Raw genomic sequence first — 23031 nt, forward strand, 5'->3', positions numbered from 1 at the left:
AGTCAGGACTGGAAGCAGTGACACAGAAGAGATTCTTGACGGTGGTATTCTGCTGAGAGGGATTACTACCTTAGGGAAATAATGCTTCTGTGTCTGCAGCATTTTCTTTGAAATTCAAAAACAGCTTCTGGGGCATTTACCCACCACAAGCACTGCCTTCACTTTATTTTTTCTGTGTCAGCAGTAAAACTCCCCGTCTATCTCCTATCTCAACCAATCCAGTCATACCACTTGAAGGGGGTGAAGTTATACTGCAGAGTCTAGCTTGGCCAGCAATCCCATTAAACCTTTATAATGTTGGACTTCAACTTAATAAAAGAAAGTCTAACCTGTACTGCTGTACAACCAACATCTGCCTCCAGCACAGTGGGCCAGTGTAATAAATTAGGAGGCATTACTTTTGGAGCAGCACTCAACATGCTCTCATAATTTCTGCTCCAGCAATGGGGACGTGGCCATCTCTAGATGCTGTGTACCTTTGGACAACTATTAGAAAATACAGAGGAAGGAAACAGAAAAGCAGTGACATTGTATTTGGATGCATTTCACATTCAGTTTTCCAGCCACAAGCTAAGTGAGCACCCAGATAGAACCACGCCCCACACATTGTTCTAAGCAGGTGTCATGGTGACTTCAAAGCACATCATTGAGACAAATGTCTTACTCTTGTCACTGTTGCCTTGAGAAGAGGTGGGACTGAGACAAAGAGTTTCTCAGAGCACTTTCTTCTTGCAAAAGTATCCCAACTACTGATTCTGACAGACCCTCTCTAATACAGCAAGGTGAGATATGCCAAAGAAGCAGTAAGATCGAATGAGATGTAAAACATTACCTTCCACAAGTCTTCTTGCAGACGCCAGCATTAGGGCCATTCCCATGTCTGCTGTTGAGTCAGCAACAGCGTGTGGGGTATTAGTCACTTTTACACCAAAGTTAGAAATCATTTTCAAGTTTAAGTGATCCACTCCAACACCAGAGTTTCCAATGACCTTTAAATTAGGCAGGCTTTCTAGAAGCTCCCGGTCGATAGTTGGCCTGGACTCCGACACAAAAATGGATTGGATTTTTTTCCCCATTTCTTTTTTGTTTTCAAGAAGTTCTTTCATGGTGATAACGCAGAAGTGTTTCTTCAGAAGCGCCACAAGGCTTTCTTGCACACCATGAGTTCCTCCAACATCCATAATCAAAAGACCTGGCAACTCCTGTTCTGCCATGACCTGCAGTGGAGGAACAGAAGAAGCACGCTGCTGTTTAGGAGAACGTCACTCAAGCAGTGATGGTGTGGCCACCATTTAAATTCACACCTGTGAATTGGGAAATCAATGGCACTCCACAGTCCTTTTAATGATACAGCACAAATTCACAGTCACCTGGGACTAGCGTGGCCTTACATTAGTAAATGCTCCGATATCTCCATTAAGCACCAGATTACGCTGTAACACTGAGGTACAGTCACCTTCTTGGATCTAAATCCAGTTCAGGACCTACAAGGTGCTCTCAGATAGCTTCATTTCAGTCCAGAAACCCTACCGCTTTCATACTAATCTGGCAGCTTCTTAACCTAACTCACAAACTGATGTATCACAAAGGGTGCTACATAACTGCTGCTAGGAAGTTACTCCAACTTGCTTGCCTGTGAGTGATGTTTGGTGAAGCTGCAGGCGGTGTTGGGAGCCAGAGGTCCAGACAGGTCTGACAAACCTACCTGACCTGGAATGGGTGAGGTCTAAAAAAACCTGCCCAACGAAGGACCATTCTTGTACGGCTACTACACTGCTTGCTCTCACTGTTTTAAACTGCTGCATCCGAACATATAGCCTCTGAAGTTTAGCATTACAGGTCAGTCTTTTGCAATCCATGCCTTCAGGCTGAACCAGTGGGGAGGCGTGCTAAAGGTGACAGGCTAAGGCCCTCCAGCAACACAGCCCTTCACACCAGAGTGTTCCCCAGGCTGTTTTGAGCCTGCTCCTGCCTGCAACAGCCCACTCAAATCTATCATATTCTGCAATAAGACAAAGGCTGCTCACATAGCCACTTATGTAACTTGAGGGGTGAAACTGCAGCCCTTGCTGGCAATCATGGCCCTCATTGCCAAAATTGCAGTACAAGACTTGCTACTTATCTTACGAATATTCCGGTCTGATTTCCTATGATTCTGTTTCTTGCACTCCACTCACACATCTGGGTCTTTGTCCCAAATATTGTACCCTAGATTTGGGTTGTGCTGAATGAATCTGCACCTCTCTTCCATCACAGCAGTATTCTGATTAATTCCAGGCATGCTGTGCAGGCAGAACTTTCCTGCTGTTCCTGTCCTCTCATGCAAGCCTTCAGAATTCAGCTCTGGGACAAACAACTTACTGTAAGTTTCTGAAAGGCTGTGATTACCCTTCTCCTGAGCAAACTCAAACTCAATCCAGCTGCATCTATTAAATGATTACAGTCTCAACAACTGTCATGGATATTTATGTCATTATTTACTGCCATAAGCTGAAGTCTTTTGAAATCTACCGGCCCCAGGTGGTAGGGAAAATACTGCCATTTGTAGTCTGTTTATTTCTTGGAGTATCACACAACATGACCCTAGAAGGAAAAATTAGATTCCTGGAAAGAATACGCAGATGGAAAGGCAAGACAACGTCTTTGTGACAGTGTTATTCAGCATCACCAGAACTTGGTGGTACTTCAGCAACTGTGACGGAACTGCAACTAAACCTGCAGTTACACGACAGAAAACTGCCTGGACAATGGATACGATCAAGTGACTTAAGACAAACAAGTAAGACAGGACTATATTACACCATTTGCCTTCTTCACCGTGGTGACAGCATCACCATCATTGCGACGCTCAGTCAGACCCACATTTATTTTAGAAGCACCTTCTAAACTTCACAAACAGAAAGACAGTTCATGGGGAAGCCACAGAGCAGCACAGCAAGAGTTGATTTAGCTTTAAACAGTTCAGTTTGTCCACAAAAAAAAAAAAAAAAAAAAAAAAAAAGGCTAAGTAATTACTCTGCTCATTACTGTGGGCAGAAAAAGTTTACAATTTCATCCACATTCGATGTGCACAGGAACTGTTTGCAGTGTTGCTTCAAGAGCAAGGCTTCTGCAAGTACAAAGTACGATCTTAAAAAATTATATTGCTAGCAACAGCATAAATACAGTTAAAGGAACCCTGCAAAGGGAAGGAGGCTTTCCAGATACTAACCTTGGTTTGAGGAGCGCACAGTGCTCTCATGGACCACTGTCTGTGCTTGTCTTGTACCTCTGTCTAAAAGCCACGCTTTTCCTGTCATACCAAAGTCCGTAAGAAGGGACAGCTGGATGAATACCTTTGCAAGCCAAATTTGTCTGGTCAACCATCAAATGAATAGATTTTAACAAATCCAATGCTTACTCCTGAGCATAATTGTTCAGATGTTGGATGTCCTGTCTGATATGCTAAATGTATCACCTGTTAAGGATATGACAACTTTGATTTTCTCTCTCCACATTTTCTCTCCGCATAAAACGATCTGTGTGTACATCCACAACCACTTGTGCCACATTAACAGACTGCATGTATACTGATATCGAGTCCTTCCACTGAAAATTTTGAATATGTGACCCACATTGAGACAAATAGGCGAATAAACAGACCAGCTCATAGCTATTAACTTCAGTGCTGGTGCTTTCCTAAACTAGCCTTCTTTCTTTTGTGGAGCTTGACTCACTACTTACTTACTTTCATAGCCACTGACTGGCACTGCTGTATCACTTTGGACTCAGCCACATCATAGCAAAATAAACCTCCACGTTTTTCCCTACTTTTGTTTTAAATTGAAGTTAATAATGTACATCACCCAGAATAAACCCCTCCCACTTACTTATCTACAGCAGAAAACTGATTACCTGAATAATAACCAAAGAATTAGCCTGGAACGGTTCCTCACTGTTGATGTTTCTTTTACCAACAGAGCTCACCGCTCCTGGAGGAATCAGCAGCATGTGATTTCCTCATGTGTGCAACACAGTCCCTACTACCTGCTGCAACCTCCGAGTCAAGGCCAATGGCATGTGACTCAGCTGCTGGTGCCAGAACCTCCTCTCATAGAAATTTGAGCCATCCACTGCTACAAGCACTTGTTTAACTCTTGCTCTCTCTGACTGTTTTTGTCTGGACTGCTAAAGTCTCTGGAAGCTTTCAGTGAAAACCATTGCAAGTGGCTCAAAACACAGCATGGCATGCAGACGGGTGGGGGATCACTCCTTCATGGCTTCTGCAGGGCCATCTGAAGCAAAACTTACTTCCTCTCACTTTCCTGAAAATTGAGGAAGGCCTTCTAGAGGACATCCCACAAAATACTGCAGAACAAGGGTTTTTGTACAGTATTGTTTTTGTTTTTGTTTTTAATTACACAATCCTGTGGCATAGGAACTTGATACAAACTCCACCGACTTTCCTGGGATTATTGCCCAAAACAGTAGTGCAGGTTTTTGTGGATTCTGTTTAAAATAGGCTTTTTTTTTTTTCACTGTCTGCTGCAAGCTAACATTTTGAAAGAACATACAATGTACTGGTGTGACTTTGAGGAAGCAAAAAGATCAGCCTGTGTCACAGTTTTATGAATTTTGTTATCAGTGTTCCACATCACAGCATCCTGTAGTGCACTGGGAGTTAAAGAGTTAATGCTCCAGTTCCAAGGATTGTGGAGAGTTTCCAGGTGCCCTTCGCAGATGAGAACTACATCTCCCAGAAGACTTTGCTATTCCATTCCCATTTTCCGTTCAGAGGGAAAGATGGAAGTGCTTGGGAGTCACGAGACGGCCCTTCTGCTGCTCATCACTGCGGTGCGTGCTGCCCAGCCACCTGGCCTTCAGCATTACAGTAAGTAATGCCTTTGGTTCTGGGCGCTCATTTATCAGCTTCAATTCCAATGGCATTACACTGCCTTATCACACTTTCTGCTATCATAGTTAGTAAATTAGTTTTCTCCCTTAGCTCGTCGCTGTTTTGTTTTCAGGCCCATCTCCCCACCTTTTCACTCTCCCCCTCCCCCCTATCTTGGGCCACGGGTCCCATTCAGTTACGGAACCGGGCCGAAGCGGGTCAGAGCCGTGACAGCCCGGAACGGCCCATCTCAGCAGTCAATTCAATTGTGAAACCCAGCACCGGCAAGGGAAGCATCCTGGTTCAATTATGGAAATGGCATCCCGAATATTTACCCCGGGGTGTTCAGCCACCGTCCTTTCAGCCGCCCCGCCGATTTCCGCTGCCGCCCAGCCCCTCCCCTCGGCCGGCCTCACAGCCCCACGCTGCGGATGACGCGTGCGTGACGCGCCGGCTGCCGGCAGCACGGGCGGTACAACACGCTCGCCCAACCGGGCACGGGGCTTCGGGGACACCGAGCGGTCGGCGCCTCGCCTCTGCACCGGCAGCGTCTGCCCGGCCCGAACCGGCAAGAAACTCCCACGGGCGCCGCCGAAACCCCCCACCCACCCGCCCACCCGCGCTGCCTTCAGCTCCTCCGCCGCGTCCTACACGACTACAGCCTGCGCCCCACCAGCCCCAACGCGTGCGACTGCTGCGGTGCAAACAGCCCAGCCCAGCCCAGCCCAGCCCAGCCCAGCCCAGCCCATTCTGTTCTGTTCCATCCCAGCCCATTCCCCCCCTCTCCTTTCCCCGCCCCTCGGAAGAAACCGCGCCCCCCGACCCCGCAGTGGCGGCCGCAGAGCGGAAGTTGCTGTCGCTCCGACTTGCGTCATTTCCGCTGCGCCTCGGGCGGTGTCGCGCGGCCGGGTCCCGCCTAGAGAAGGCCGAGAAGGACGCGGCGGAGGCCCCTGGGTGTGGAGGGTGACGCGGCCCGAGCCGGGGGCTGCGGGGTACCGGTGCGGGAGGGGCGGCGGCCGGAGCGCGCGGGCCGGCCGGGCTTTCGTCTCAGCCGCCGGCCGCTCCTTGTCGCCCCGCAGGCCGCCGCCGCGCGCCCGCCCGCCCGCCAGGATGTCGTACATGCTGCCTCATCTCCACAACGGCTGGCAGGTGGACCAGGCCATCCTATCGGAGGAGGATCGAGTGGTGGTCATCCGCTTCGGGCACGACTGGGATCCGACATGCATGAAAATGGATGAGGTTTTGTACAGCATCGCCGAGAAGGTAAGGCGGAGACGAGGAGACGCGTTCTGCGCGCGCCGAGCGTTCTGCGCGCCGTAAGGCGGGCCCCGATCTGGCTTCTGGGGACGCGAGCTCGCGGGAAAGCCGTTTGGTGCGCTTTCGCGAGCGTCTCCCGAAGCCTCCGCCCGCCCCGGTCTTTGTGGCGATTGACGTGCCGCAAAGCACTGCGAGCTCCGAACCCGGACCCGTTCCCATTGCGTCGTTTCGTGGATGTGAGCGTTCAGACAGAGGCAGTGCTGGGCTGTAGGACTGCTGTGAGTGAGCTTCACAGTAGGAACACGTAAAATCACAGGACATCCCCGGCTGGGAAAGGACCCGCGGGGATCGTTGAGCCCGAGTCCTGGCTCCGTGCAAGGCACACACCTGCAGTTAAATACTGAGATGGGGTTGAGTCATGATTCGATGCAGTCCTTTTGTGTTTAATGCGACAGAAGCACCTTATGCTCAGCACTTCTACAGAGGGAGTAAAAGTTCACTTACACAGGTGTTTCTACTAGAAAAACTACAGAATGTTAAAATGGTGCTATTTCATGCTGCACTTTACATTTAGAGTAGCACCAATATTGTCTGTACTTAGGTGGGCTTTTGCTCTTTCTTTGTGTTTATTTGAACCTCGTTGTGGAAAAAGAAGCTGGCACACCATATGAAAACACAAAGTAGATTGTTTTCCCTGAACTGTACCCTCTTACAGTTCACCGATTTCTATTTTATTTTATTTTATTTTATTTTATTTTATTTTATTTTATTTTTTCCCTGAGTTATACATGTAAAAGAAGCAAGATTTCACTGGGTGTACAATGAAATAACTGTAAGATGTTAGGTTGAAACTCAGCTACAACAAAAATGTAGGAGTTGAATTTCACAAAGATAATTCATGTTCCAGACAGCCCCCCAAGATTTTTCCAAGTGTGGCTTGCAGGCTCTTGTGTATGGCTGGTGAAAATATGTAGTTCCTGAGTTCCTGTAGCTGAGTGTTCCTGAGTGTTCTGTAGCTGAGAATTTGCTCTACCAACTAGTGTTATTTTTTACTCTGTCTCTGTTGTAGTTTCTATGGAGACAAACAGGTGATGTAACTTTTGGAGTGACCTACACACATCTTGCCTTGCTGTGAAAGTGGGTCATGTCAGTGAATAGCTTCTTTTGGGAAACTGCTGGTTCCGGGAGGATTTTTCAGATGTTTTGCATTTACTTAACTGTAGTCAAGCATGAGTAGCTGTGCTTTTTTTTTGCTCAAGCCTTAGTTGTGCCACTGCCTTTCTACTAAGATTACAGGAAAAGTGAAAGGAAAGCTAATCCATTTACTTATCATAGACTCACCAAATGGTTTGTGTTGGAAGGAACCTTTAAGATCTATTTCCAACCCCCCTGCTATAGGCAGGAACACCTCCTACTCTACCTTGTTGCTCAAAGCCTCATCCAACCTGGCCCTGAATGCTTCCAAGGAGGGGCTTCTGCAACCGTGCTGGGCAACTCACTCCAGTACCTCAGTGCCCTCACAGTAAAAAATATCTTCCTGATATCTTGTCTGAATCTTCCCTCTTCCAGTTTAAAGCTCACTTCGTGCCCTTACAAGGGTATGAAGTCCCTCCCCAGCTTTCCTGTAGGCCCCCGTCAGGTACCGGAAGGCCATTATAATGCCCCCCTGGAGCCTTGTCTTCTCCAGGCTGAAAAGCCCCAACTCTCTTGGCCTGTCCTTGTAAGGGAGCTGTTCCAGCTCTGTGGTTATCTTTGCAGCCCTCCTATGGACCCACTCCAACAACTTCATGTCCTTGTGCTGAGGCACTGGAGCTGGGCTTTCATAACAGTAGAGTAGAAGGGCAGAATCGCCTCTCCCGACTGCTGGTCATGCTCCTCTTCATTCAACCCACAGTACGATTGGCCTTTTTAGCTGCAAGTGTACATTTCCAGCTTGTGTTGATTCTTTGTCATCTGGCATCCCCAAGTCCTTATCCTCGGGGCTGCACTCAAGCTGTTCTCTGCCCACCCTGTACCTGTGCTTGGGATTGCCCTGAGCCATGTGCAGGACCTTGCCTTGTCTTTGTAGAACTTGAAGAGGCTGGCATAGGCCCACCCCTCAACTGTCCAGGTCCCTCTGGATGGCATCTCTTCCTTCTAGTGTGTCAGCTGCACCACTCAGCTTGATGTTGTCTGCAAACTTGCTGAGGGTGCACTTGATCCAAGTGACCATGTTGCCTATGAAGATGTTAAATAGCACTGGTCCCAGCACAGACCCTTGAGGAACACCACTCGTCACTAGTCTCCACTTGGACATTGAGCCACTGACCACGACTCCCTGTGTGCAAGCATCCAGCCAGTTCCTTATCCAGTGAGTGGTCCATCCATCAAATCTATTTTTCTCCAATTTGGTGACCAGGATGTTATGCAGGACGGTGTCAAATGCTTTGCACAAGTGCAGGTACGTGACATCAGTTGCTCTTCCTTTATCCACTGATGCTGTAGCTCCATCATAAAAGGCCACCAAGATTGTCAGGCATGATTTGTCCTTGATGAAGCCATATTGGTTACCACCAATCACCTCATCTTTATTTTCCTTAGTAGGTCTTTGCCAGGCACAGAGATGAGGCTGACTGGCCTGTAGTTGCTTGGATCTTCTTTATTTCCCTTCTTGAAAATGGGGATAGTGTTTCCCCTTCTCCAAACAGTGGGAGCTTCACCACACTGCCATGACCTTTCAAATATGATGGAAAGTGGCTTGGCAGCTTCATCTGCCAGTTCCCTCAGGACCGTGGATGGATCTCATTGGGTCCCATAGCTGCACAGTGCACCTTCAGGTCCTTTAGATGATCTCGTACCTGATCTTCACTTACAGTGGGCAGATGTTCCTTCTCCCAGTTCTTAACCTTTGCTTTCTGCAACTTGGGCGATGCGGCCGATGTTGAAAACTGAGGCAGAGAAGTCACTGAGTACCTTTCTCCGTACCCCTTGTGACCTGATCTCTGTTTTCCTTCCAGAGAGGGCCCACATCTTCTGTAGCCTTCCTTTTATTGTTGATATACCTGTAGAGATCCTTATTCTTCCCCTTTATGTCCCTGGCTAGATTTCATTCTGTCTGCGTTTTAGCTTTCCTGACCTATCTCAGGCTGTTCAAACAACTTCTTTGTAGTCATCTCAGGTAACCCATTCTTGCTTCCACTTCCTACAGACTTTTTTTTTTTCACCCAATTAAGTCCAGGAGTCCCTTGTTCATCCACAGGGGCCTCCTGGTGTTCTTGTCCATCTTCCTCGGGATGCAGTGTTCTGGACTTGCAGGGCATGGTCCTTGAATATTGATCAGCTTTCCTGGACCCCTCTTCCCTCCAGGGCTTTATCCCATGTCACCGTTCCACCTGGAAGAAGTGGAAGCCCAGAGCAGCAACCTTGCTGCACGTCTTCTTTGAAGCCCTAGGGATCTTCAACTCCACCATTTCATGAACTGTGCAGCCAAGGCTGCCCTCAAGCTTCACATTACTCACCAGCCCCTCCTTGCTGGTGAGGGCAGATTTCAATGTAGCACCTTTTCTTGTGGATTCCTTTACCACTTGGAAGAGGAAATCGTTGTCAAGCATTTCAGGAATCTCTGATTTCTGATGCTCTGCTGTGTTGTCCTTCTAACAGATATCAGGGTGGCTGAAGTCTCCCATGAGAACCATGTTTTGTGAATGCAAAGCCACTCCTGTCTGTTTATAGAGAGCCTCATTCACTCAGTCTTCCTGGTCAGGCTGCCTGTAGCAGACCCCACTACGATGTCTCCTTCCCTTGCCTTCACTTTGACCCTAGCCCATAAGCTGTGTCAGCTCCTCATCCATCCCCAGATGGAGCTCTGTGGAATCCAGCTGGCCATTGCTGTAGAGGTTGACACCCCCTCTTTCTTCCCTGTCTTTCCTAAAGAATTTATACCCATCTATTTCTACATTCCAATCATGAGAGCCATCCCACCACATCGTAGTGATGCCAGTGACAGCATAGCCCAGTGTAGTGGAAATGCTAAGTCACAACTTGACACAGTGATTGAGCACCTGGTGGGAAGGCAGGGTCAACCCAGGGCAGCCTGCCTACCTGAGGCCTTCCAGAGGTAAGCAAACTTTCTTCCTTCATTTCTGCATCCACAGCTGTTGCATCTGGGCTCGTCCTCGTTTGCTGCAGCTGAAGACTTTGCCTCCCTGTTCTTCTTGCTGTACTTTCCATGGCATCACAGTGTTACACCCTGTAGGCACGCTCACGTTTGTAACTGCTCCTTGCTTGTTCCTCGTGCTCTCTACCTCTCAGAAGAGAATCACCCCCCTCTGTCACCCATTGCTTTTCCTTAGTTGTGGTAGTTATGCATCAGGGAGCTGGTCTGGCTGCCTTACTCAGTTCTGAGGGCTTACCTCTTGACTGTTTCTTTCTCAGTCTGTAGAACTGAGAAGCAGTTTTGCAGAGGCACCTCAGGCCTTGAAGCAGGCTTCTTCCTTCTGTTAGTCTTTGTCTTGGTAAATGCTTGGCCATTCTGTTAGCAGTAGCAAAATTGTTAGTTATTACCATTGCATTTAGCAGAGTTATGTTAAATTTACATGGGAGAAGAGAAAATCACCTGAACTTACAGAATAATTGGAATTTAAAAAAATGTCAGGTAATGACAACAGACCTGAAATTTCCTGCTTCATTGTTTTTGCAGCCTTTCATTTCTGTAATGCAGCTCTGCTGGGCTTCTTGAACTTGAATTGCTGCAGAAGCTATTTTCAGTTCCTTTACTTTTTTTCCTGCAGTTTCCTTATGCATAGCACATCTAAACATAAAAACAAAGAAAACCTGACTTTGTGTAGAAACTTGCTAGGCAAATTAGAAGATGCAATCTTGGTTCTGGCATCAGGTTTCCTTTGATAGCTGCTGTGAATGGTTTGGGCCATCAGCTACCATTGCAAGACTTATTTTTTCCAGGGAGTTGAAGTCGTAAGGACAAAAATAGTTTCACCTCCACCAGAACTGAAAAGAAGCTTTGTGCCACTGTTACTGTTCCTCCCAGCTTTTGGTCATACTGCTGTGGTGATCTGATTTGTAGGAATGCAAGAAATTAGCAGGAATGATACTGCTAACGAAGACTATCAGGAAGGAGGAATGAGAACTATCTGGTATGTGATTTTTTCCTCTGTGTTTCCTGTTTACCAGCCAATTGTGGTCTTCTGTGATTCCTATTTACCGAAGTGTGACCAAGGATCTACAGAATCTGTACGTTAAGGTCTTCCTGATGCTAAGGGTCCAGCATGTACCTGTGTCCTGGTCTCGAGCCAGTTGTGAGTTCAGAGTGAGCAGTCCTCTCTCTCTAGCTCTGAGGTCCACTTTGGACATCATACGAGGCTTTGGGCAGCCACCCTGTTGTCGGTTCCACTTCTTTAGATGAGTAGCTCTTTTATTCACACGTAGCAGAGAAGGATTCAGTTAATGTCTGAGATACTGTGGTGGTAACCTGTGTGTGTGCAAAGGCGATTTGAGTGAAACGGCCCCTTGAAGTGAGTTTCCTTAAATGACTGGCTAAGACTTGCACGAGATACCTGAGTTTCAGAAGGTAAGCTACAGCATTCCTGAGCTGTGATTCTGGTTTCTAAAATGGAAACTTCAGATTACTGTCTGAAACCCACCTTTTGCACCCTGAGGCTAACCAGAACCAGAACCCACCAGTGGGTTCTTAGTAGAACTGTTCATTTTGAACATCCTCTTGAGTTTCTTAGATATCTTTCATGTGAAATAGAAATGGCCACGAATGGCTCCAGGTAGAAAACAAGAATGCAAAGCTATTTTCTTTCAGGGTTTAAGACATTAGCTGTGAAAGGAGAGTGCTGCACCATAGTTTGGTTGATCCTGTGTGATTTGTATATGGCCAGGCCTCCTGGCTGACAAGAGCCTCTGCCATGGTGGGATGTGGGCTTCATTACGAGCTGTCCTGGCTGCATTCTGAGTGGCTGCACGTGGTCCACAGGTTGCACGTGCCTGACATATTGCTTTTGTATTTTCTTTTTCCTTCTCCTCAGGTAAAGAACTTTGCTGTTATTTATCTTGTGGATATCACTGAAGTACCAGACTTCAACAAGATGTATGAGTTGTATGATCCCTGCACAGTCATGTTTTTCTTCAGGTACACGGTGGTTCTAGAATATAATCAACTGAATGTGTTTTAGTAGGACTACAGCTCCATCTCAGCGTACTGGTGGTTATATAGCCTTTGTTCCAGAAAAGTGTAGACTCTTGGCAGGGAGTGTAACAACAGGACAAGGGGTAATAATTTCAAAATGAAGTAGTAGTTTTAGCTGAGGTGTTAGAAGGAAATTCTTTACTCAGAGTAGTGAGGGGCTGGTTTATCAAAGGAGGTGTGGGTGCACCATCCCTGGAGGTGTTCGAGGCTGGGCTGGATGCAGTCTGGGGCAATCTGATCTAGGGGTAAGCAGCCCTGCCCACAGCAAGGGGGTTGGAACTTTCTTTGGGGCTTCTTTGCAAACCTTTTCCTGTTTGAACATTTATTTTGAAACCTACAAAGGGAGATTGATTCTTGAAGGGGGGGATTGATGAAGGTTTGAGGTTCTGGGGGAGGCGTGGATGGGGGTGGATTTTTTTTATCTCTTTTTTTCAATTATTGTTATGCTATTAACCTGTCTGTTTTCTCTTCTCCATTTAAAGGAACAAACACATCATGATTGATTTAGGTACAGGTAATAACAACAAGATCAACTGGGCAATGGAAGATAAACAAGAGATGATTGACATTATAGAAACTGTTTACAGAGGAGCCCGCAAAGGTCGAGGTTTAGTGGTATCACCAAAAGATTATTCTACTAAATACAGATACTGACATTTCCTTGGGGCTGTGCTTTTCTTTTGTAACCCTTTCTCCACTTAAATTTATTTTTCTGTATGTGTGTACATACATATGCATATTAAAAAAGAAATAATCAGTCTTTCAGTGTTGAGCGCGTTGTTGATTATTGAAAAACTTTGGATTCCATTTGGAAAAGGAAAGGACACAGAGCCTCAAACTGTATGACTGCAGCAGGGTTGGGGCTTTGTTCAGGTGTTGTTCTTTCAGACTTTCCTTTCAGGACTTTTGGTATGATGTATTTTTGTACAAAAAAAGCCTGTTTGTAGAAAAACATCTCAGCTGTCTGCTTACTTCTGTGTTGTGCTTTAATGCAGCAGGTGGCTGAGTGCCCCCAGTTGTTTCCAGTCATTCCCAGTAGGAGGACAGAGAGAATTAAGAAAAAAAACAAACGCTGCAACACTGCTTAGCAGCAGCTGTAGGCATCACTGTGTTACTGACATTGTTTTTCTCCTAGCACCAAAACCCACCATCATACCAGGCACTCTGAAGAAAACAATTCTGTCCCAGCTGAAACTGAGACATTTTGCTACACAAAAAGCTGGGAAAACTGCAATATAAGTTTTTTTCAGGTTTTTTTTTTTCCTAAAGAATAAAACAAGTTCCACTTATTTGCCTTGATGTTCTTTAAAGTTGGGAATGAAAACAGATGTTATCAGATGCGAAATCATAACCTTGAAGAGAAAGGGTTTTAACTTTTTTTTTTTTTCAGGATTTTCTTGCATAGCATCTTGGTCTTTGTATACAGTGAGAAATAGGAATTTATGAGGGTGTATGTATTAATATTTAAGGAAACTAAATTAAAACATCTGTGATTCACAGCTAACCTTTAGGAAATCCAATTGGGTGTGATGGTGGAGATTATTTTTCGTGGTGATTATTCAGTTTGAAATACTTTGTAGTGGACAGAGTAGTTCCAAAAGGTAATAATGGAGCTGGCTGCACAGTCGGTGCTTGAAGGGGAAACTTCTCCCTGTAGTGTGAGCTCCAGTTTATCACATGGCGGAGCAAAAAGTTAATATGCTCATGAGACTTGGATTGGTGCTGCGTTTGTATGGCTTTTGAAGTTTCACATGCATTTCTGGTGATGTCTGCTTTGCAGTAGTGGCCCCAGTGCTGTTTTGTTTTGGTTTTTTTGTTTGTTTTCTAACTGATACATGCGTGTTTATGGAACTAACAGAAAGGAAGTCAGACTGTGCAGAAGGAGGTACCTGTTTTTTAAGACCAGTTTGTCACAAGGCCGAGTATCCAAAATAGAAGCTGCTTTGATGGTGCTGTTGCTAGGAATATATTGCACACGCAGACCATCCTTCATCGGACAAAATGGGAGTCAGAAGGCACCAAATTGGGGCTGTGTGGTGGGTATGGCAGGACAGTCCAGCCAATACTGGCAGTGTGCTCCAGAGTCTAACTGGTGTGGGGCCTGGAGTTAACCTGTGTTACAGGAGGAAAACTGTCCTGTTGTCTGTCCTGACTCTGGAGATTTGAGCCTTCAGCTTAGCATCACGATGTAGTGGTCAGAATTGATGGTCTGTCCATGTTCCAGGAAATCCAGAAGGGTCACCACTTTGCTATCTCGAAAGACTGCACATCACTTTACTTACTGAGCACTGTGTCTTGAAACTTTTCTTCAAGGGGAATTCAATGTAGCCATCCCAAGGATTGCTGTTCTGACTGTAACTCACAGATGTGGCGCCACATCTCATCACAGGTAATGATGCAAACGAGGAAAGTGTCACTTTCAGCCTTATATTGGTTCAGTACGTGCTGACAAACTTGCATACAGCCTTCTTTCTGTTCCTGTTGAACATTTGTGGGACCCAGTGCAAACTGTGCAGTATTCCAGCATTGTTACCACAGTTTCCAGCGTACTGAAGCTAATATTCAGTTCTGTACACAATTCTCTGGTTATAATCTGCCAATTTGTGTGGATGAGCTGATTGTCACGCTTTGTTTTGTGGTGTGACAACTGTGCATGGCCATCCAGACCGTGGCAGTCATTCATGTTGCTGTCACTACTGCCAAAACTCACCACCCACTGCCTCACTGTGTTGCACCCACTGTTTGGTCTCCAGAAACATTCAGCAAACGTCCATGAATGTCAGTTGGTGCTATTTTTCCACATGGAGGAATTCAGTGACACACCTTTGCTTCGTCTGCACTTCCACATCAGATGCTTGTTGTCAGACTGCCCTGCTGCCTTCTGTCACACAGCAACAAATCGTAATGGAATATTGGCAGAAAGGTAGAAAGTTCAACTTCTACTGCCATACCACCAACATCCACCTCTGGCATCATGTAGTAAAACAAGGCATTACTTTCAGAGCAGCCTTGTAATTCAATTCCTTTATGTGACATCGAGTAGGAAGTCTAGTTATTTTCATAGTTACTTCCATGAAACTGATTAAAAAAGCTGTTACCAATTGAGCACATACAATTCATTAACTACTTATTTGCCTGTTCTTTATTGCCAGTTGTTTGAAGGCGTGTTTGTAAGAACAAAGGTTTTTTTACTTGCTATCTTCCCAGCACTGACCTGCAGCGTGATCTGGATCAATTTGGATTTCTGGATCTGGATTTATGCAACGAGTTGCTGCGTGTTACCCATGCATGTGTTGGTGATGACATAAACCACTTCAACATGTGGGTGTCAACGTCTGGGAGAGGTTGCTTCTGAAATAATTTTAGAAACTGATTTGGGTTATCACTGAACAGCGTGTCTCAGTGCAGTGCATAACAGTTAGTCTGTATTTATCCTCAGTTGCTGTACAGGCCTTACCTTCGTATGTCTGATCAGTTAAAGCAGAAGTAGATTGCGCTTTGCTTTTAATTTTTAGAGAATTCAGAAGGTGCAAAGGATGACTGTGAGTGAATAAAGCACGCTGCATGTTCCCAATGTTTGCTTTATGGTGGAAGGCACCGCTTAAATTCTGGTCTAGTCTCCCAGTCGAAGTAGGTCTTGCTTGGCTTGCCTTTGGGCAGTGTTGAATACCTACATGGATTGAGATTCCTCGGTCTTTCTGGAGAGGCACATCCCTCACAGTTGGAAAGTGTTCCAGCTGGGATCTCCTGTGCCTCTCCCTTGTGTCCAGTCTCCCCCCTTTTCCTGCAAACCTACTTGCCAGTCATCCAACTCCTCACAGCTGAGCTGTGGCACAAGCTTATTGTCCTCGAGGTGAGATCTGCCCTCTTGTCTTTGAACTTCATGAGGTTCTTATCAATCAATTTATCTGAAAAGCAGCCAACTTCTCCTCCTGGTTTGACCGTGCTTGCATACCTACACTGCTTAAAGCATTGACTAGAATTAGATTTTGATATGGACCAAGTAATTTGTAGTAGACACTAAGCATTAACAAATGCCAGTTTTAAAAACACATCTTTCATTAGCTGAAGTGTTCTGTTTAGCTGGTAGCTCTTCAGTTTCTGCGTACGTTGAAAGAGATTTCTTGAGTTCCCACCAAAATATTCCCTGCCTAAAATTCTGGGGTTTTTTGGTGTATAAAAACAACGACTGGTTGTTAGCTTTTAGTTCATTGGAATGTCCTTTTAGCTAGGATAAATTTATCAACCTCTCAAATGTTACTCATTTTATTTCACCTGAGCCAGGGCAATCCCAAAAATGAATACTGGCTTGGTGATCACTGGACTGAGAGCAGCCCTATGGGGAAGGTCTTGGGGGTGCTGAATGAAAAACTCAGCATGTGCTTGCAGCCCAAGAGGCCAATGGTATCCTGGGCTGCGTGACAAGGGGTGGCCAGCAGGATGGGGGCCGTTTGTTCCCCTCTGCTCACCCTAATGAGGTCCTATGGGGAGCATCATGTTCAGGTCTGGAGCCCACAGCACAAGAAACGTGGAGGTGTTGGAATGCATTCTGAAGGATGATCAGAGAGCTGAAACATCTATGGAGTCAGGTTGAGAAAGCTGGATTTGTCCGACCTGGAGGAGGCTCTGTGCAGACCTTATAGCGGTCTACATGAAGGGCACCTACAAGAAAGCTGGGGAGGGACTCGTTATCAGGGCTTCTGGCCACAGGACAATGGGCAACAGCTTTAAGCTAAAAGAAAGAGGGCAGATTTAGATCAGATATTGTGAAGAAAATCTTTAATGCAATCTTTACTCACAGGGCAGCGAGGCACTGGCACAGGCTGCCCAGAGAAGCTGTGGATACCCCAACCTGGAAGTGCTAAAGGCTGGGGGTGGATGGGGCTGTGCGCAACCTGACATGGGGGGAAGCGTACCTGCGCACGGGAGGGGGCTGCAATATTTAGAAGGGTGGATATGTAAACACAAGATACTCTGGGATTCTACTACCATAGAAATAACTGTATTCTGTGGAAGTACTATCACTATTTTAGCTTAAAGTTGTTCATGCTCAGTGGACCTATTCATAAAAGCTTTGCAAAGGCGTTTTCATAGTAACATCAAGTAAATTAGCTATGGTGTATTTTCGGCAGGGGTGGATGAACGTTCCAATGCAGGAAATGTAAACAGCATCAAAACGGCACACAGCTGCAGAAGTATCTCCACAGGTATTCTGAGAACACATAAAAAGGCAACAAAGAAGTGTGATGGAAATTTTAATGTCAGTAATATGAAATACACTTGTTACATTGAAAAAGTTTGTGGCTGGGTAAGCTCACTACTGTATCGGACAGCTTTTTATCCGTATTTTTTTTCCTCCCCTGAGACTAATGGTTTATTCCCAATTATAGGAAATAGTGTCCCATTTACATGAATAAACCTAGCTTTCTACTCCTTTCCTGGGACAATAATTCAAAGGAAAAGAAAAACGGAGATTCTATCACGACGTGATGCAAGTGTATTTGTTTTCACTGATGGTTTTTGTGAGTAGAGGCGCTGACTGTAAGCGATGACGCTCCAGAGTCAGTGCAGAGCTGCTCTCCCCTTATCTTTCTCGCTCACATGCTTATTTCAGTGCTGTAAAGAAACAGTGAAAAAGTAGTGGTTAAACTATGCATGGACGTGATTCAGCGTAAAATAGGAAGATCTCTATACACTTTAATACACTTTCAACAGATTGCCTTCTATTTTTGTAAAAAATAATTACACAGCTTATCCTCAGGAAAAGAGCAGAATGAACAGACGCCTGAATTACTTCAGCATAATTAGAAACATTCCTGTCTTTTGCTGAGTAAGCAGTCTCTGTCCTTTAAACAAGGAAAGCTTGCAAGAAGAGCAAGAAGGAAACACAAACGCCTACCTCGTGATGTGTAATAAATATCGACAGCATCTGTGGGATCGTTTCAACACACAGTGATGTGCAATCACGCAGGGTACCCACGCATCCCATGATCACTGCTAGTATCTCCTAACAATACTTGCCACTTCAACCCTGCATCTCAGTGCCACAAGGATGAATCACTGCTCTGGTCTGGGCAAAGGTGTTTATGAGGTGTGTTCTGAGCCACAAGAGGAGGCTGTAGCAGTTTTTTAAAAGTAATGTACATAAACTGAGAGCAGAGAGAATCCTCAGCCTATCCTGTTAGTACAGTCGAGGGAGACGAGCAGCAGACAGGAGCACTTCAAGCCACACATACTTTCTTACAGATATGCAGCCTGTTTACATATTTAGTTTGCACAAGCCCTTAGATTCGTGAGACAGCTGGAACAGAAGCAGCAGGCTGTAGTTCTGGCTCTTCTGAAGAAGTGGTAGCATTTTTTGGCTCTTGGCAAAAATAGATCCAGGGTAAGTTTAGATATTTAAAATAAATCCTCAGTATATATTAAAACCAAAGCAAAGCAAGGTATGATAAAAAATAGAAACTATTCTGAACTAAGCAGCAACATTAAAAACAAAAAACAAGAGAACTGAAGGTTTTTTTACTCTCAATCCATCATCAGTGTTCTCTATTCCAGCCTCTGCCATTAGGTCAGCAACGTGCTTCTCAAGGTCACTGATGCGCTCACCCATTTCTTCCAGTAAAAAGTTAAAGACAACTTTTACAAGTAAGAATTGTTATCATTGTACGTTTTTGTCTCCTGTGAGAAAAATACAAAGCTTTCTTTCAGATGCTTCAGCCTTTTACTTAAGTTCAACACTAACAGAGTATGAATCTCGCAGTTGTAGCACAAGACTGTATGACAACAAGGCAATCCTAATTTCTCTTGCAACACCGAAGCATTCAAGTTCTAATTTACAAACAGCTTCCTATCTGCCCACGAGTGCACTGGACTATTTTGTGTGTAAAATACTGTCTCTGCTCAATGAACTATTTTAGTGATAGCACTCGGTCAACATGTATAATCAGAAAGCAATCAGAATATAACTGCTGATAAACATCAATTTTAGCATTAATTATCTCCGAGGAAGCAAAGTCCTGAAAGCGGGGATGTGCACGTGTCAGAAAAAACACAGAACGTGCCAATTCTGCAGATTCAGAAAGCAGAGAGAGCTCCTGTTCACCACGCCTAGCAAGGACAGACGCTTAGAGCTCACTGTCATTTGCAGGCTCCCCTTCCCATGCTCACGGCCCGCAAAGAGTTGTTTCTGACCCACAGACAGGCACTTTTAAATGTGCCTTCAGAACAGTTCCACAAAATGCGTTGCTTACTTTACTTGAAACCTAGAACTGCTGTACAGAAACCAGTGGGATGCACAGTGCTGTTGGTAAAACCTTTTTTAGGCTTTCTTTATAAGTAAAGGGAAAAGATGAGCAGTGTTGGGAGCCACTGCAGCTGACTTTACATCATAGGTGTTTAAGAACGTCAGTCATTACATCTCCATTTGAAGATCAGGGAATAAAAGAAAAAAAAGCAGAAAAAAGAAGAAACACCTTGATTTAAGTAAGCAAAAAACCGCTTTGCATCTGTTGGCAGCGCACAGCAGGGAAAGCAAAACCAAACGTGTGGAGGAACCGCAGCTCCTGCAGTTACAGAGGTTCCATCACAGGAGCGATAACCTGGATCTACTTTTTTCTTTTTTTTTAAGGATATTTCTCAGCGTTATCCTTTCCGCCAGAGCTTGAAAATTCTCCTGCAGCCGATACAGCAGATTTTCCGCCTACGGAAACAACAGAATGCGACGATAGGGAGACCGCTGCTCACCCTCCCGACAGCGCCCGCCACCCTTCACCTCCCACCCGGCTGAGGGGAAAGCTCCAAGAGCGGCGAGCCGCGGAGCCCCCGAGCCCCGCCTGCGGCAGGGCGAAGGCCGAGCTCACCAGCTGCGAGAGGCGCTCCGCGCCCGGCGCCTCCCCGGCCGCCATCGGCGCTGCGTTCAGGTGGGTCGCGAAGCGGCGAAGGACGGAAGCCGCCCGGCCTGGCGGGACGCCGAGTCGAGCCGGCGCTGCCGCGGGAGCGGCTCGGCCCGAGGACGGCGGTCGCCGCGATATCGGGCGGCTCCCCGCCGGAGCGCTGCCAATTCGCGACCGTGCGCTGCCCGTCGCGAGGCTGCCGTGCCGACGGACGGCGGCGCGGGAGGAGTTGGCACGGGCGCGCCGGTCGCGTGGGAAACATGGAGGCGGCTGGGCTGCTGTTTGCCTGCCGAATTGCTGGCGTCACTGCGGCGACTGAGAGCGGGACGGCCGTCCTTCCCTGGCGGCTGTAGGGCTGCGCTCGGCTGTGTCCGCGCTCAGAGCTGCGCTGAGTGGCGCTGGGAGGACGGCCGGCTGAGCGCTGCGGGGCAAGGCCGGGAGAGCTGCGTTCCGTGTGCAGTCACTGGTGGAGCACTGGAGGTACGGCTGGTGGTTCTGCACGTGGTTCTTGGCCCAGATCTTGAAAAGTACGGTGGAACTTACAGTCTCACAGGTGTTTGTGTGCTCTCTAAGCAACTGCTGATTAAAGCATCATTTAATAACCTACCTTTGCTTTGGTAATTAAGGTTTGATCTTCAGGGGTCTTAGAATTACACGGACTTAAGTGATAAACGAACAAAAATGTCTGCCGACAACAAGGCCGAAGCTGTTTTGTTTGTTTTTAAGTTTCTTTTTTCTCTTGTAATTAGCTTCATAATAGAGCGGTACAAATACCTGCTCTTGTGTGAATGCACTGTGCCTGCATTTCTAAGCAGAGGACCAAAAGCATCAGCAGGAATTGCATCCTGCCAACATGTAGGCCATCCGCAGCTTTCAGCTTTGCAGCATCAAAAGCTCCTGGTACATCTTGCTGCAAAGATCTCTGTAGTAACACCGCATAACAGTGCCTGTGCAGTTAGAAGAATTACTGTGAGGCAATAGCTTCCCTTAGTCTATTGCTTTGCAGATACAACAAGCATGTAGTATTGCTTTCATCCATAAGTTTATCTCCTGAGCTAATAACCTCAAGTGCTGGAAAGGTTATCTCTTGTCCGTCTACCACTTTGTATCTTTCTTCATAAACATAATTGTTTTTCCTCTTTATTTTCTCCTACCTGATTTAGGAAGGGGTGAAAACCCATGTGGAGAGATGCTGGCATCAGAGCAGACCTTCCCATTGCTGCCTGCTTCTTGTAATCATGGCATCTCTTCTATGCATCCTCATATTCCCCCTCTTGCAGATTTTCCTACTTGTTTTCTTCCTGAAACAAGAAAAGGAAGAAAAATCAGTCTGAGTAATCTAGCAATGTATGCCCCTTCCCTGGAAGCAAGCATTCAATGCCAGGCTTGGGAGATAGGGCTTTGGGCAATTTGATTTTGTGGGACGTGTCCCTGCCAACAGCAGGAATTTGAAACTGGATGATCTTAAAGGTCCTTTCCAACCCAAACCATTCTATGATTCTGTGTTGATATGCTCTGCTTTTGTATATAGACACCAGTTGCATCCATGTAGCTTTTTCATTTTGAGGCAGAGATAATAAATAATTGCTGCTTCTTACCTGTTTATTAGTTGCTTACCTTCTTTCCCTTAGGAGTAGGTAGTAGAGCTGTATTAGTTCTGCATTATTTTTTTACTCCTGATAACAGTCTTGCTAGTTTTCCTTCCTGCCCGAATACTTACAGAAGTTTCCCCCTCACAGTCATATTTTCTGCTTAAGGCAGTTGAAATGGTTCTGGCTCCTTGGATCCAAATATCTTGAATAAGGCCACAGTGTCCTATTTGTGGTGAAGAGATTGCAGGCATGAAGAAACAGCTGAAAATGTGGAGGAGCAACCAGTACCCAACTAACCAGCTAGTGAGAACTGTGCCACATCTCTGTAGAACAGCAGCTAAGCAGTGGCTAGGTAAGAGTCCAATTAGTTCTCCTTATTTGTGAGGTTGGTAGTGTCAGAACGAAAAAAATATGGTGTCAAGCCAGTATAGCAAAGGAAAAAGGGCAATTAAATTACAAAGCAGATTGAAAAATAAAGGAAATATTCACCATCCTTCCACCCCATGCCCTGTTCTAGTTTGGTTCTTCTATTACGTGTCGTGTATAACTAATTGAAATGGCTCTCGTAGTTCAAATACAAAGCTGTGCTAGGCTAATAGTACAAAGCTGGTTTTATGGAGTGGAAATGCCAGTATGTCAGGATGATGACACTGATGAGTTATTCTTTAAGGAACTCTCATCCAGATCATCAGTAAAGATATGAAATAGGCCTGGCCCCAGTACAGGCAGGGCAGAAGCTGGCTTGGCCAGACAACTTCTAGAGCTTAGGTGGAAAAAGTGTATGGCTGCTGGAAGCAAGGTCAGGTGGCATGAAAGGACTACAGGGATGCTGTTTGTCTTTAGAGGGGAGAAAATACTGCGGCCAAAGGTCAGTTAGAGTTGAAGCTGGCCAATACTGTGGCAGCCAATAAAAAGTTAATCTTTAAATACATTAACAACAAAAGGAAGACCAGAGAGAACGTTGGTTCTTTACATGATGAGAACGGTCATCTTACAGACAAGGACATACACAAAGCAGAGACATTTAATGCCTTCTGTGCCTCTGTCTTCAACACTGATGACGGGCTCTGACCTCGAGATGGAGGACTGTGACTGTAGTAATGATGAACTCCCAGTCAACCATGACCTTGTGCAGGATTTGCTGTTCCACTTGGGTTTATATTAAGTCCATGGAGCCCGATGGGATTCATCCCAACATACTCTGAGAGCTTTGAGGGACCTCTTGAT

At 45.9% G+C, this 23031-nt stretch overlaps 3 protein-coding genes across 15 annotated transcripts in view; 1 reads left to right on the top strand and 2 right to left on the bottom strand.

The window, feature by feature from the left end:
• Positions 1 to 5235, bottom strand: part of LOC128087899 (probable 2-ketogluconate reductase) — a 30246-nt gene extending 25011 nt beyond the window's left edge. For 2 of the 12 annotated variants that reach the window (XR_008210062.1, XM_052697905.1), the window contains exons 1-2: positions 3895 to 4256; positions 833 to 1217 (exon numbers count right to left, since the gene is read on the bottom strand). Coding sequence is in view for 11 of the 12 variants with exons in the window: in XM_052697905.1 (XP_052553865.1) it covers positions 833 to 1217; positions 3895 to 3990 (481 nt within the window). In the remaining variant the exon portion in view is untranslated. Of the gene's footprint in view, positions 1 to 832; positions 1218 to 3211; positions 3458 to 3894; positions 4268 to 4290; positions 4643 to 5208 lie in introns of those variants that run through there. The other 10 variants (XM_052697903.1, XM_052697904.1, XM_052697895.1 and 7 more) reach the window with 9 other exon arrangements.
• Positions 4768 to 13080, top strand: TXNL4A (thioredoxin like 4A). Of its 2 annotated transcripts, none has more exons than XM_052697908.1 (4): positions 4768 to 4870; positions 5953 to 6136; positions 12160 to 12263; positions 12803 to 13080. In XM_052697908.1, the coding sequence occupies exons 2-4, from the start codon at positions 5984 to 5986 to the stop codon at positions 12972 to 12974; spliced, it is 429 nt and encodes a 142-aa protein (XP_052553868.1). In that variant the 5' UTR covers positions 4768 to 4870; positions 5953 to 5983; the 3' UTR covers positions 12975 to 13080. The 2 variants fall into 2 exon arrangements, with proteins under 2 accessions (XP_052553868.1, XP_052553866.1); XM_052697906.1 differs by lacking the exon at positions 4768 to 4870 and adding an exon at positions 5722 to 5827.
• A 4735-nt stretch (positions 13081 to 17815) lies between these two features.
• On the bottom strand, positions 17816 to 20500 carry HSBP1L1 (heat shock factor binding protein 1 like 1). Its single transcript, XM_052697909.1, has 4 exons — positions 20180 to 20500; positions 19960 to 20019; positions 18844 to 18945; positions 17816 to 17936 (listed from the first exon to the last, which is right to left on the bottom strand). Exons 1-4 carry the CDS (start codon positions 20222 to 20224, stop codon positions 17931 to 17933), a joined length of 213 nt encoding a protein of 70 aa, XP_052553869.1. The 5' UTR covers positions 20225 to 20500; the 3' UTR covers positions 17816 to 17930.
• Positions 20501 to 23031: the final 2531 nt, after the last annotated feature.

Source organism: Tympanuchus pallidicinctus, unplaced genomic scaffold, assembly GCF_026119805.1.
Source record: "Tympanuchus pallidicinctus isolate F22 unplaced genomic scaffold, pur_lepc_1.0 scaffold31, whole genome shotgun sequence".
Classification (NCBI taxonomy): Eukaryota; Metazoa; Chordata; class Aves; order Galliformes; family Phasianidae; genus Tympanuchus; species Tympanuchus pallidicinctus.

Coding starts and splice junctions, on each gene's coding strand:
- TXNL4A (XM_052697908.1), top strand. CDS start 5,984: ATGTCGTACATGCTGCCTCATCTCCACAACGGCTGGCAGGTGGACCAG. Junction 6,137..12,159: donor TGTACAGCATCGCCGAGAAG/GTAAGGCGGAGA, acceptor CCTTCTCCTCAG/GTAAAGAACTTTGCTGTTAT. Junction 12,264..12,802: donor ACAGTCATGTTTTTCTTCAG/GTACACGGTGGT, acceptor CTCCATTTAAAG/GAACAAACACATCATGATTG.
- HSBP1L1 (XM_052697909.1), bottom strand. CDS start 20,224: ATGGCGGCCGGGGAGGCGCCGGGCGCGGAGCGCCTCTCGCAGCTG. Junction 20,020..20,179: donor CGGAGCGCCTCTCGCAGCTG/GTGAGCTCGGCC, acceptor TTGTTTCCGTAG/GCGGAAAATCTGCTGTATCG. Junction 18,946..19,959: donor CTCTGGCGGAAAGGATAACG/CTGAGAAATATC, acceptor GTTGTCTTTAAC/TTTTTACTGGAAGAAATGGG.